The sequence below is a fragment of the Megalopta genalis genome, chromosome 1 (genome assembly GCF_051020955.1).
Source record: "Megalopta genalis isolate 19385.01 chromosome 1, iyMegGena1_principal, whole genome shotgun sequence".
Taxonomy (NCBI): Eukaryota; Metazoa; Arthropoda; class Insecta; order Hymenoptera; family Halictidae; genus Megalopta; species Megalopta genalis.
Genome location: NC_135013.1, coordinates 15,243,098 through 15,257,485, shown reverse-complemented (window position 1 = coordinate 15,257,485; position 14,388 = coordinate 15,243,098). Strand labels below are relative to the sequence as shown.

Below are 14,388 nucleotides of genomic sequence, written 5' to 3'. Positions count from 1 at the left end.
GGTAGCAATGTGTGCGCCAACTTAGGAAGTAAAGAAAGCGTGGGAGAGTAGGTCCAGTTACTGTATTCGCTGTTTGACGATCGTTTCTTGTCAATCCAAAATATGATTAACGTCATCGGCGTGAGAAAACGATCTCTTCCGTGTACGATCTTGCAAGTAAGCAGACAAGTTACAATGAACAATTCTATACTGATGACTCCTTAAATTATGCATATAGGGTGTCCCAAAAATGTCTCGCAATCCGGAAATAGGGGGTCCCTTAGGTCATTCGAAACAACTTTTTCTTTAGCGAAAATGCAATCCGTGGCTTCATTTAGGAGTTATTAACGAAAAACAGTGACCAATGAGAGACGAGTAACTGGGCTTCGCGCACTCATTGGCTGGGTCGTAGTACAGGAAAGCCATGCAGTGATACTGTATACAGGCATACAGTGCCTCACCATAGTAAGCGCAGTTGCTTTAGAAAGAGAACAGGAGATGATCGAAAGAGACAGAATGAAACCAGCGGGCCTACGTATGCATCCACACGGACGAGAAACCTAGGCCGCTCACTTTACCGTGCTTGCGGTCTCACTCTTTTTGCGCATCCGTACGCCTGGCGCTTCATTTGAATCACGTGACGCATTATTCGTCTTGTACTTTCCGCCCGGTAGAATTCTCGACCACACAGTACAGCGTATTTACGAATATCTTGAAATGGCGACCATTTCTACAATTATTAAATTTTTCGAAAACTCGTAAGCTACACTTTAGATAATACTTTCTAGTTTATGAATCTATAAAATTTTGTTAATTCAGCCATCCCAGCACTTGTCAACAGTAACGGGTAGCATTCGATGCTCTACTTTACGAGACGGATTTTCAAAAGCAACGAATAATTTTGCAATTTTATACGATTTTTATTTTTAAAAGTTTGAGAAACAAAGCTGAAACTTATATTCATATTTTCTTAGAAAGACATTTAATTTAGAAATTACCTACAAAAAATTCACAAACTCATAGGTTTAGGGAGCTAGATTTAAGAATTATTGAAGATTGGGAATTTACCGACAAAAAAGATTAAAGAACTATATGAAACAATTCCAAAACGTCTAGTAAAAATTTGGATCGGCAATCTACAGCGAAACTAGGAATATAAGGAAATGGCTGCGTTGTTGTGGGTCTGGGTTACGTAGAAAATTGTATTGTAATGTAATGTAATTAATTGTATTATAATTCCAATTTCCAGGGATTTAGTACTGGTATATTTTAAGGTATCGGTATCATACTAATATTAACTAAACCGTTATTAGTGTTGGAATCGGTTTTCTCTTTCTCCCGGATATTTACGGTACTATACTCCGAAACCTGGATTTCTTTTCGAAAATTTTTGTACCTTAACAAGGGCTCCTCTCTATATTATCTTTTTTATTGCAACTCGTGCCCGTTGAAAGCCTTAGCATGCGCGTCTTGGGGAATATTATACATAATTAATACATATTATGTCTATTATTTGTATACATATTGTGATTGTAATTTTGCCACCATTTCTTTATATTTGATGCCAGTTCGCTGTAGTTCGCATGTTCGCTTGCGGTCTCGTTGGCTTCGCTCAGAATGGTCTACCACAGTCCACCAAATGCGCATGCGTGTAGGCAGCCATATTGAATTTTAGTTCGTCCAAGTTGGAGTCGTCGTTCCTATAGATATATCGTACTAGCATAGCTTATACATACATCGAGTTCACTGTGACGTCATGTAAATGATTTGTCTTTGCTTCAGGCAAACTATCCGAAGGCGCGTCTATAGTCATAATAATGTAAAGGTGATCATGATGACGAACCCAGATCATTACCAAACCTCCCAGACGACTGACCGCTTTACGCCGTTTTTTCAGGAAAGTAGGAGTGGAAGAATTACCTATCCCAAATAGGATTGGTAATCCATTGGTATCGTCCAATTCCATTTGTGAGGTCTCCTCTCCACCACTTGGAGTAGATTCCGAATAGAATTCCTGACAAAGAAAAAAAATCCTCACAAGAAGCTTTGAAAAACCTACTTTAGATGGCTCTTAAATTAAGAATACTTTTTGACGGCTCAAAAGTATGTACTACAAATTACGAGTCATCGAAAGTTCCAAAAATATGTACTGAGCGCTGAAAGTCCAAATAATTCATGTGCATAAACATCTTTACTCGTATATTTATTTTATAAATTTCTCTATACATACAATTATTTACCGTGTAAATCGTTATGACACAAATTCAAAAAGGTAGTTAACATAGAAATTAAATGAAAAACCAATTATAACAATTCATTAGGGGATGCAGACTTATGAGAATCACTTTATTTGAGCATAAATAAAACATTAAACATTCGAGATAAGTGCACGCGATTTTTCTAACTGTATTTATAATAGCATCTCATAAACGAGGAACACGAATAGATTATTGTTTGAGGTAACAGCATGAGCAATTATATGACGCACCATTGCATTACTGGAAAATTCTTAATATGAGCATGAAGACTTCTTAATCGATACAATACGGATTTTCCAATGTAGAGAAACATAGCGTCGGTCAATAAAATTTGAGAGAAGAGGTACTTAGGTGCTAACCACGCAGCACACCGGCAACGTTTGAACGAGACGCGATGAAACATCTCGCTACAAATAGCAAACGATTACTCGATCGTTATAAAGTCGAGACTTGTACGATATAATTTTTACATTCACAGTAACGGTTACGAAATCACTTCACTCTCGTTTAATACTGATTCCACAGGATATTGGCACAGTACTCACAATATTTACAATATTCCTATGCCATCTCATTGTACTCTGACATTAAATTGTGTTACACGACAAAGCGTGGAACATGTTTGTGAACGAAAGAAACTAGAGTACGTGGTCAAAATACAAGAATCAAAAAGTCTTGCGAACACAGTACATAAATAAATAGAAGCAAAAATTATACAAACACATTTAGATAAGTCTTTAACCTTTCTACGACGGCATCTATTCGAAATAGAGACCTGTATTTTGCATACATTAATACGAAAATAATGTTATAATCTTAATAACATTATCATTATAACATTAAGTTTATAATATTAACATAACATTATTATCATGTAAATACATTAATAAAAAATTAAAAGTAGTTGGTGACAATCACAATGCGGATTTTATGCAATTGTATGTTTTCGCATTAGCTATCGTGTTAATAAATGTACTAATTGATAAACATCTGGTATTACATAAAAATCCGCAGCCTAACAATATACAACATACAGACAGATCAAATCATTCCTGATTTGCCAGTTTGTTTCACAGAACAACAGTGACAAACAATAGTTATTGCACATCTAGAGCTCACGAAACAACAATTAACAAAAGAGATCGTACACGACCGTAAAACATTACGTAATACGTAATTCGTGATATTTTCGTTGCAAAGATCTGAAAGATACTTGTGTCATAGCAGGATATATTGAAATGGTACTAGTACGACTGTCAAATGTATCTGTTCAAAAAATTGTCAGTCTATCAAACATAATTGCCAACCTACATTATATCTCAAAGATATCATGTTTAATTGATGCTCAGATTGTACGATTATTCGAGTCTTGCACCTCGTTTTTATAATCGTTGACAATCGGTAACTATAAAAACGAGCCGCAAGGCTCGAATAATCGTAACTCCTCTTCCCAAATTTGTCCATTTTTCTGCGCAATCTGAGCGTCAATTAGGAAGAATTTACTGTATAGCCTTTACATTATTCATATCGAAGGTACTGTGCGTTTCTCTCCTTTTCTCAGCCCGTGATTTTACTTTGATCAACAGGTATCTGCCAACTTTGTACAACAAGAATGCAGCTTACAGTGTACATAAAATTAACTTCTTGCCTAACGATTTAATTTTTGATTAGATTTTCCACCGTTTGCAGAAGTCACCGTACGCCATCATCCCTTCCTTCACTATCACCATAAGAAAAACGCCCATTCTTTCGTATAGTACATTAAAGTACTATTTACGAATACAGTCTATGCATTAACCCCTCGCCATTCCATTTTCTCCACAATTACAATGATTACAATTTTCTCGATTGTAAGAAATTCCTTAAAAGAAAAAAAGGATTTATCTTAATTTATTTTGGAACAATAGATCATAATTATATTCCGACTTAGAGAACCGGAATAGCATTCATACTTAACAAGTACTCACGTGCTTACTATTATAAATACTTCATCGTGAGTAAGACTCGTCAAAGTATGGCAAGGGGTTAACTTTATAGCTAGTATACTCTCCGTTCCAGCCTCACAGCCAAGAAATTTGGACTCGGTTTACGCTTATGGGTACTCGACTAGCTTTTCCTATACTTTCTTCTACAATGTCTTCGTGTTTAGTATTATTATTAGCAGCGGTGGGGTCCCTTGACCAAAAAAATCACGCCAGTATTTACATTTTTAACTATGTTATATCCTCGTTGTTAACGCTAAAACTACCACCGCTGCGGCGCGCCGATCAAACGACTGTTCCCAGATTTTATATTTTGCGATTATTGAAATTATACATAGACACACTTTCATTAGTTCTTAGTAACGTTAGTTTCCCTCAAAGCCTGGTAGCTTTCGTGTTAACGAAATTGAAATGTAAATATAGATGTACAGAATGTACTAGTTTATAAATTTATTACTTTTAGAATCGATCTTTCTGATTTTCTCCCCGTTTAGGTCCCTTAAATGATTCGCGATCGATGACTTCCACGCGATGTTATAATTTACGGCAGTAGGTTAATTCGTAGCGCTGGCCACAGCCACACATACTCCATCAGAATGTGTCTCCACAATTCTTGAAGACCCGCGGACAATGTTTCCTCGCGATAATAGCGTACGGGACGTCACTGTTCACACGAACCTGCTGCGATTGACTCAGTTTATTCCACACGTGAATAGTCATCGCTTTTTTCAACATCTTCATCGTCGCGTTCTTATCTTTCGCCTCGAAGTACTGTCTCCATCTCTTGTAGTGCACCGGGTAGAACGTTGACGGCGGGAACACCTTGAAACCTTTACAGCGAATGGTGCTCATGTCCCTGATCTGGAAACACCATGAAAGCATTCAGGTTTTAATAATTAACGTTGTAAATTCATTCTTAACAACCTAGCGTAATCACTAAACAGGAGTCGAATGAAAATGTAATTCATTGTTTCAAACTGTCTTGTCTACGTTCTTACATTTTTTGACGTTTTCTCTGGAATTAAAGAATCAATGTAATAAGCCTTGTAATTTATTAAATGATTTGATGTTCTTCGAGCGACAATAACGGGTTTTACTAACTACTGGGCACTCGAAGGAATGTGAATTAATAAATGTTATTTTACCATATTTATTTCGCATGAATCACGTGAATCGATTTCGATGAAATTTTCAACATGCATATAAGTTACCGAGATCTGCGAAAGGCATTTTTTAAATTTTCATTATAGGCTCAGATAAAGAAGTTAAAAACGAGAGATTCTTATTTTTTTGTCATTCCAAGTAATACGAAAATTTAAAAAACAGCATTTCAGTCATCGTCTAGTAGACACTCTATTATCTAAAAAAAAAAGAATTCAAATCATTTAATTCAGTTTTAAAAGGTGTGCGAACACTTTGTAGGCCACTGTATATTGCATCGACAGTTCCCCTTCCTCTACGAAATCCGAATTATGCCTCTTCCAGCTTATCTTTTATCTGCACCCTTAACCTTTCGTTGAGAATGCTCGCATATATGTATTTTGTACGCCGTGCACATAAGAGTAATCTCTTTGCAGTTTTCTTGCCTCTTTTGCATCCCGAAAGGAGAGACCAGGAAAAATTATAAATGTCTCCGCGCGTAACAATATGAGCCGTTTATTTTGAAAGTGGCATAAGTCACTTTTTCAAAACAATCGAGTTAATGGTAACACTAATTACAATTGAACGATATCTTTTCATTAAAAAAAAAAAAAAAAGTGACTTATGCCACTTTCAAAATAAACGGCTCATACACAGGGCGAGGCACCCAAAACAGGCCACCCGAATGCCTGCTTGTAATAGTAGAAAAGATGGTACCAAACAAAAGTTATTTGTTTTCGAGCCGACATTTTATTTGCCGACTATCCCAGACAGATATCGCGAATCCTCAAGGGATTAACCAGAAGCCGAGTTAAAACAGACATTGAAAACAGAGCCACGATCACTCACGTGTTTCGTGGAGCAGATCTTTTGCAAGGTTCTGGTGACTACACCGGGGCCGTTGTTGCCCCAAAGATCGCCACGGAAGTTGCTCTTCAAGTCGTTGATGCAGGCGTTAGCGACTTGTCGACCTAACGGGCTAAGGTCAAATCCCATGACTCCGGCAGCGATGTCGTTCCAGTCTTCTGCTCCGGCGAAGTTGCTCAAACGCTCCAGGGACCTGCACAAATTAGACTTTATCGAATAACGGGCGAAAGCAATTATATTTCCGAGATCAAGGGTCAGTTTATATTGCTTACGTTTCTCCGAGAATTCCCATCGCGCTTTTCAATTTGTATTTACTCACGATCTATCATTTTCAGCAAATTAAAAATACGCATAGACTGTGTCCGGGAGGTAATCGAGTATACTGTGTCGCGATATCTTATAGCGTGCATTTTATCTCTTCAACATTCGTCCAAGCGACCAGCATCCGATCCGAAGCTTTAAATATCAAACTATTTTAAGTTTTCAGTTAGGGAGAACCAGCTAGCCTAGATTTTTCTGAGACACGGTTACGCTTAGAAAACGTAGGTGGAAACGGTAACATGATTTTACGTTTTCAGAAGGAGACATAATAATTGAAATGGATACTCAGAAGTAAGATTGCCAACACAGGCGTTAACTAGATGAAACAAAGGATAATTGGACAGTTAGCTCACGTAGTTACAACGACGTCCAAGTCCAAATAAATGCCCCCGAACTTCCATAACGTCAGGTATCTCAGTATGTCCGACGTGTGGCTCCTCGGCCAGAGGCTCTTTTTAAGCACGTCGATCTTGTACCACGGGTCCAACGCCGTTTTCTTCACGTACTCCTCCAGGTAGAGGCGCCTGATTTTGATATTTGGGTAAGACTGCAGCTGGCTGAACATCTCCACCGATTGGTTCGAGATCACCGATTGCGAGAGGAAGAAAAGGTAGACGCTCATGTTCGGGTTCATTTTCGCTGCTGATTCCACGGCGCACGCCTGTCGAGGGTTCAGCGTCAGGCCGTCCTCTTCGAAACAGGATGTTTCGTGAAAGAAGATGTTCTTGTCGTTTATCGGCTTGTCCGATACTGAAACAAAACGATGCTTTTTGTGAACAATTCACGAAAACAGATTACTTCCTGTGACCCATCGAGCTCCGTAATAAAGCTTGTATGCGCATAATTGAGCTGCCTCGTAAAGTATTAGGTTGAGGAATAAGTTCGTAACGTTTTTCATATTTTCTCTTATTTCACAACGCGATTTTTTGCTGTTTGACAAAGTGTATAATATTTATTCGATAGAGCTCTTTCTGCTCTACAAAACTGTGCTAATCGTCTTTTTGAGTAATTTAATTTTCGTTAAAGTACGTAGCATTTTTATATTTTCTCTTATTTCACAACGATTTTTTGCTGTTTGACAAAGTGTATAATATTTATTCGATAGAGCTCTTTCTGCTCTACAAAACTGTGCTAATCGTCTTTTTGAGTAATTTAATTTTCGTTAAAGTTCGTAGCATTTTTATATTTTCTTTTATTTCACAACGCGATTTTTTGCTGTTTGACAAAGTGTATAATATTTATTCGATAGAGCTCTTTCTGCTCTACAAAACTGTGCTAATCGTCTTTTTGAGTAATTTAATTCTTTATTACTTTTGAGGCTTAGGAATGGAATATCCAGGAGGTAAAAAGCAACGTTTTCGACACCTTCTCTTCTTCGCTTTTCATCGAGGCCAAAAAGCTGCCGAAGCAACCCGGGACATTTGCAACGTATACGGAGAAGGTGTCATAGGCGAGTCTACAGCACGGAAATGGTTTGCGAAGTTCAAAAATGGCGATTTTGACGTCGACGACACGCCCCGCAGCGGAAGACCTTCTGAATTCGACGAAGAGCGTCTCAAAGCACTTTTGAAGGAGAACGGTCACCAAACAAGTCGTGAATTGGCCGAAAAAATGAACTGCGATCATAAAACGATTTTCAATCATCTTCGTTCAATGGGATTTGCCGAAAAATTGGGAGCCTGGGCGCCTCACGAGCTTAACGAAAACAACAAAGAAAATCGCCTTCAAATTGTTTGATAAAAAACGCTACGAACTCAACTGGAAAAATTGGCGATCAGTCCCAACTATTTTGAAGTTTGTTGAGTTCGACCTGAATGGCGTTCTTAGACTTATCGGTTGCAGATCTTCGATCGTAGTTTCCGAAGGTGCAATTCGTAGGTGCGATTTCATGGTAGATTCCTCGGTAACAGCAGAAATTTGTTGTTAATTCGTTTAGTAGAAAATCAAGGAACGAAGCGTTATTTGATTTGAATAACGATGCGTCATTATCGCACAAGTTTCTCGAAACCTTGTTACAACGTTGAAGGAAAATTTTAGTCGTCGCAAATTCTTATCTAAAGATTATAGAAATGCAGAATGCAAAATTACGAAAATACATTGACATGGATCAGCTTAAATAACGGGCTAATTATAATTTCGTACTGGAATTTTCGTACTCGAGCCCCAAGTTCGGAAGTCAAGGAATTTTGTTCGATTTCTAGAACAAGCGGATGGATTTATTCTCTTCGTTAGCTCCGAAGAGCAAACAATGAGATCGAAAGCGGACCGTGTGTTCGTTAAAATTTTACCGACTGGAATTTGCTTCGAGCGAAGCTACAGGCGGCCGTGCGATTAAAGATTGACATGCACGGCATCGTGGTAGACGTAACATGAATTATTCTGTCGTGCAACTATCATTCGTATCGATTACATATTAAATTGTCACAATCGTGAATCTCGCTGCGTGCAATCGTTCGTCAATGGAAGGCGACACATGCACCGGGAATATAAAACATAGGTTTCTACGCGTTATGTCGCAACGCCTACGAATTAGAGACGCACACGTGACACGCGTTTGCCGAGGAAAAGTAACTCGGTTTTTAGGGACACCTTGTATTGCATTCCTGTCGTGCTAAAATCCTAGTCAGCGTTTGTTCTAGACACAGATCTGTGTTATCGGATGTTCGTTATATTTTCCTCTTGGCTATTGTATTTCAGAGAGGATCTTATCAGGCAGAAAATCTTGTCGTCGAATTTACTTAATTAGGATCCCACTTTTAATCTATTGCAATGTTGTGCAACGCTCGTGCACTTATTCCTCGAATTTTCTGCTTTCAATAGACTCGAATAATACAGTAAATTCTATCCAATTGTCGCTCAAAACAAAAATGGACAATTTGGGACGAGATGATACGACTATTCGAGCCTCGCGGTTCGTTTTTGTAGCCGTTGATACTGTCAACAACAACAAAAACGAGCCCGGAGGCTCGAATAATGGCATTTCCTCTTTCTAAATTGTCTATTTTCGTTTACAAGCTGAGCGACAATTGGAGAGTATTTACTGTACTTTGCATATTCCTCGGTTATGAATACTTTGCTGGAAATTCATTAACACTCGGACGGTGAAGCTTGGGTTTATCTGGACCCAGGGTATAAATATTATTATTTGACTATCTAGTTTCTGACAATTAATCGAAATTTATGCATGTTTCAGTAAGATTGATAGACAAACTAACGTGTCTGAAAGGAGTAGCTTAAAAGAAAGATTGAAAAAATTGATAACTAAAATTATAAATAATTCTACGTACACTCAGTTATATTTTTGTCGAGAAAGGTGAATGTTCAAAAAGACTGCCCTTGAACTTGAAATTCAAGGTCATTTTTAAAATTTTATATTCTATTCTACTCATCGCGGGGATAAAAAGATTCGAAGGAACTCAACCATACTCTTTTATGACTCACAATAAGAAATTTTAGTGAATAGAAATGTAACTTTCTCAATGTCGATTCTGAGGTAAGTTCTGGCAGTCTAGCACAGTTCTCTAAAACGAGCCGGATGGCAACCAAAGAACACCCCAGACCTCCCCACTCCATGGCCAGATCCTTTTAGATGATTATCATTGTTCTTTAAAAATGCGGCACGACTTCGAGTCGCCTGCCATACTTGAAAATTTCTATCTTTCTAAACATGTATCAACGAATGCGTCCCATCAAATATCCGCACAACTTTGCCAACAATCACTCGGGGTTCGTTCACCGTCAAACCTATACGGTAAATTCTCCCTAATTGACACTCGGCTTGTAAACGAAAATGGACAACTTAGCAAGAGGAGATACGATTATTCGAGTTTTGCGGCTCGTTTTTATAGTTGCCGATTGTCAACAATTATAAAAACGTGGTTACGTCAAGCTCATCCGAAATTGTTGACTTTTGCCTCCAAGCTGAGGGTGAGTTAGGGAGAATTCACTGTAAATACTTTTCTTCTTGTAAGAAATGTTTTTATGAGAAATTGTTTGATTTCCATTATAATAAAAATAATAAGAAGTGACTCCAATTCTGTCATTGTTATGAAATAATATAAAGTAGAGACTCCCTTATCCGAACATTTATTTTCACAATATTCTGTTGTCCAAACGTTCCATATTATCTAATTACTGTATTATTTAGATACATTATCACTTAGTGGAGAATTTCAATGAAATTTTTAGATAATCGAATGTTTCGGCATCAGGATATTACGAAAACAATCTTTCGGATAACGTAATCTCTACTGTATTGTAGAGTTCGACGGTACAGTAAATTCTCCCTAATTTTTCTTCAGCTTGTAAACGAAAAATGGAGAATTTGGGAGGAGGAGATACGGTTATTCGAGCCTCGCGGCTCATTTTTATAGTTGCCGATTGTCGACAATTATTATATCAACAATTATTATAAATATATAACAAATATATAACAATTATTATAAAAACGAGGCGAGGTATTCGAAGGTACTCGAATAACCGTAATCTCCTCTTCTCAAATTGTCCATTTTTGTGTAGAAGCTGAACGTCAATTAGGAAGAATTTACTGCACTTCGAAAGGATATATACTCAACTCTTGATCTTATCGTAATTTGTCACAAACGGAGCAGCGTACGCTAACTGCCTTCGATTTCCCTTGCAAGAGCATGCTGCCGTTAACATAAATTAACACTAAACCTACCAAGCAGTAATACTAACTGGCGTGTACTGCTTCGCAAAAGTGAGAAGACCGAATTTATTTAGATTCTTGTAAAGTTTTTATTATAAAACTTGCTCCAATAATATAACTTATTCAAGCGTTTTCCACGAAAGAGTCTCGGAATTTTGCAGAATTAAAAAATAAGTAAGCGGCCACTTTGACCGCGGTAGATTTAGTGTTAAATAGAAAAACAAGGATCGTTTGTATTCGCTTTGCGGATACGTCGAAGAATTGTTCGGCCGATTTCGTAGAAGTTTCACGAGCTATAAACAAGAGTATGGACTATCGAGGAGACGTACTTGATTCTGGATCGAACTGCGGCAGACTGTTCGACGTGGTCGGAAATTCGTAACAATTTATGAGGCCAGGATCGCGGAAGCTGACGAACGGCACGTGTTGAATGAAATCGTTGTCCGTCGAAATCATGATCAGGAATAACATGACGGCGCACAAGAAGCAGAGCACCAGCCTCTTCTTCATTCTTCTCGCCTGGATTAGGTTCGGTTGAACCATAGATGATTACAATGGTTCGACAAGTGCGATCGCGACTGTTCCGGTCATCTCCTTCCCGGCGCTCCCGAATGATCTATAAACGTTAAATGTTCGTTGATTTAAAGGAGACAATTTCATAATATAGAGAAAAATTAACTAAGAGAGAAATATAGTAAAATGAAAAGAAATGCCGGCGCTCCCGAACGATCTGTAAACGTTTTAAACGATTTAAAAGAGATAATTTGGTAATAGATAAAAATTAACTAAGAAAAATTGTAGTATTACAATTGATTTTGCTATAGGTACTACCCGTTTGTTGGAACAGGTTATGGAAGCATATATCATCCGGATGAATCATCATGTTAGTGCTATGTGTATAATAGCAATAATTGTTTCCGTTATTGGTTCTATCGAAACGGTCATTGTTTATGACTCTTGTAAATGCAAATTCACGGCGACGGAATACGTAATGTTATCTAAGACATAGAACAGTGTGTCCGTCGTTTCCGTATATTTCGCGATAAAATTTTAATATATGGTAAAACGAAACAGTGGACTTAGAACGTGGCTCACTAAATAGGCGCATTCTAAACAGCTTACAAAACGACGTACAAACCGCCCATCCAGCCATGCCTTAAACCGCAGCGATAATGATAAAATTACAACTAATGTTATCATTCTATTTTTATCTTCACCAAGCACAATTCGATAAACGAAACGAGCACTGAAAACATCTGGAAGTACTGTAATTTACCGTTTTGGTGCGAAATATGGGTCTCGAACGCGTTGCTATGACAACAATTGTTGTCTGTAATCACTTCGATGCAGCAAAAGAGAGTATAGGCTATCTGCGGTATTTTATTATTCTATTCAGAAACACTTTGAACATTATCTTGTTCTTTTCGAAACATTCATATCGCGATCTTCAATAAAAAATATTCGAAACGAAAGTTCCGAAGAATTTGATAAAAATGTATACGGTGTGTTCCACGAAATTTGCCCACTTAAATATCTCGGTTGTTTCGAAGAATCCGAGAAAATGTTACTTACAAAAGTTACAGGGTTCAAGAAAGCTCATAATATAATATAAATGGTATTCCTGCAAGTGAAGGCATAGAGAAGATACAGAGATCAACTTTGTTACCTTAAGTGGCATATCTTATTTTTTGCGCTCGTATTACCAAAGTATGTTTGTTCGAAAACTGATCGTTTTCGAGATGTTCCAACAATAATATGCGCAAGGGACGCAACGGTTCAAAAACTAGAACGTTGCGTCTCAGCAGATGGCCGACATTTCGAACACGAACAGCTTCGTGAAAAAGGTGAAATATCTCGGAAACGGTAAATTTTACGACGATCACGATTTAATCCGTTTGTACTCGGAATACGTCGATCTATCGTAAACGAGCATAAAAAGTAGGACATGCGTTCTGTGTAAGTAACGTTTCTTTGCATTTATCTCGAAATAACCAAAGACATTTATGCGGACATATTGTTCGTACATATTTCACTTACGGAAAAGACACATACATGGACTGCTTCGAATGCGATTTCGACTAACACGCATCGATTTTATGGGAAGCGTAACGCGCCAAATACGAAAACGTTCATCGTCCACTTACTCTCTATCAAGCCCAATTCAATCTCTCCGAGCAAACCCGATACCTCGCGTACCGGAAATTATTCTACGATTAGCGGGGAAAAAGAATGAATTATCGGAGCAATTATCGAGCAATTCGGAAACGAAAAATTAGACCTACTCTCGAAAACTAATTGAATTTATTCTAGGCAAAACAGCAGCCACAACTCGTTTGATCAGCAAAACACTCGAGACAGTTCTCTGACAATATCACTACATCCTATTGATAACAACGTACATCCCATTAACTCGTGTAATCTGGGTAGGGTGGCTGAACGCAGGATGCGGCACAGGGTTACACATCTCCGATGATCATCTCTACAGGGTTCCCGGCTGTTTTCCGCAGCTCGATGGCGCATTTATCTATCGATTGGCCGTGCGATATACATTTCCCGGTTCGTCCCTCAGGATTTTAGCAGTGTAACAGCACAGCACGTATTATCCACGTGCTCGGGAAAATATCGTCGAATCTCGTGCAACATCGCGGCAGACACCGCGATGATGATGCATGTGTCGGGAGAGGCTCAGCTGTGCTACCCTGTTTTCACGCGTTCGTATTAGCGATACTCGGTCACACAATATTGCCGGGATGTGTTCGGTGCGGCGTGCGCGTAAACAGGGAACGCGAGAGTACTTATTGCGGGCGCGACCCTAATCGCGCGGCGAGCAGTAGGCCCGATGACGGTAAAACTGACGTCTCGCGTTTATGTCAGCCGAACCGTTTTACCGGCAAACGGAGTGCACACTGTGCTTCTTCCCCTGTCGGGTCATGCGTGCGACACGTCCCTGCTGCGCGGTCGAACAGCCAAGAAACGCATGCGTCGTTCGGACCAAGAATATCGGGCAATTATCATCTGACCGATACACGAATAAATGTTTTTTTCTTTTTCGTTTCGTAAACTCTTTTCAAGTTTTTTTCTTTCCCCGGTGCTGTCCCAATACTTGATCGCGCGAACGTTTGCTCGACGTCGGATAATTTTCTTGTGAGAAACAGAAACAGCATCCGGGTAT

At 38.6% G+C, this 14,388-nt stretch overlaps 1 protein-coding gene and 1 long non-coding RNA gene across 6 annotated transcripts; one reads left to right on the top strand and one right to left on the bottom strand.

The window, feature by feature from the left end:
- Positions 1-102: 102 nt before the first annotated feature.
- On the top strand, positions 103-3,224 carry LOC117222184 (uncharacterized). Its single transcript, XR_004490630.2, has 2 exons — positions 103-737; positions 1,877-3,224. It is a non-coding gene; the product is annotated as an uncharacterized LOC117222184 (long non-coding RNA).
- LOC117222510 (lactosylceramide 4-alpha-galactosyltransferase) lies at positions 1,193-14,223 on the bottom strand. Of its 5 annotated transcripts, none has more exons than XM_076522185.1 (6): positions 13,616-14,223; positions 11,546-11,832; positions 6,901-7,297; positions 6,209-6,419; positions 4,898-5,080; positions 1,193-1,993 (listed from the first exon to the last, which is right to left on the bottom strand). In XM_076522185.1, exons 2-6 carry the CDS (start codon positions 11,757-11,759, stop codon positions 1,706-1,708), a joined length of 1,293 nt encoding a protein of 430 aa, XP_076378300.1. In that variant the 5' UTR covers positions 11,760-11,832; positions 13,616-14,223; the 3' UTR covers positions 1,193-1,705. The 5 variants fall into 5 exon arrangements, with proteins under 5 accessions (XP_076378300.1, XP_076378309.1, XP_076378304.1 ...); XM_076522194.1 differs by lacking the exon at positions 13,616-14,223 and adding an exon at positions 13,499-13,523; XM_076522189.1 differs by lacking the exon at positions 13,616-14,223 and adding an exon at positions 12,351-12,477.
- Between the last annotated feature and the right edge of the window lie 165 nt (positions 14,224-14,388).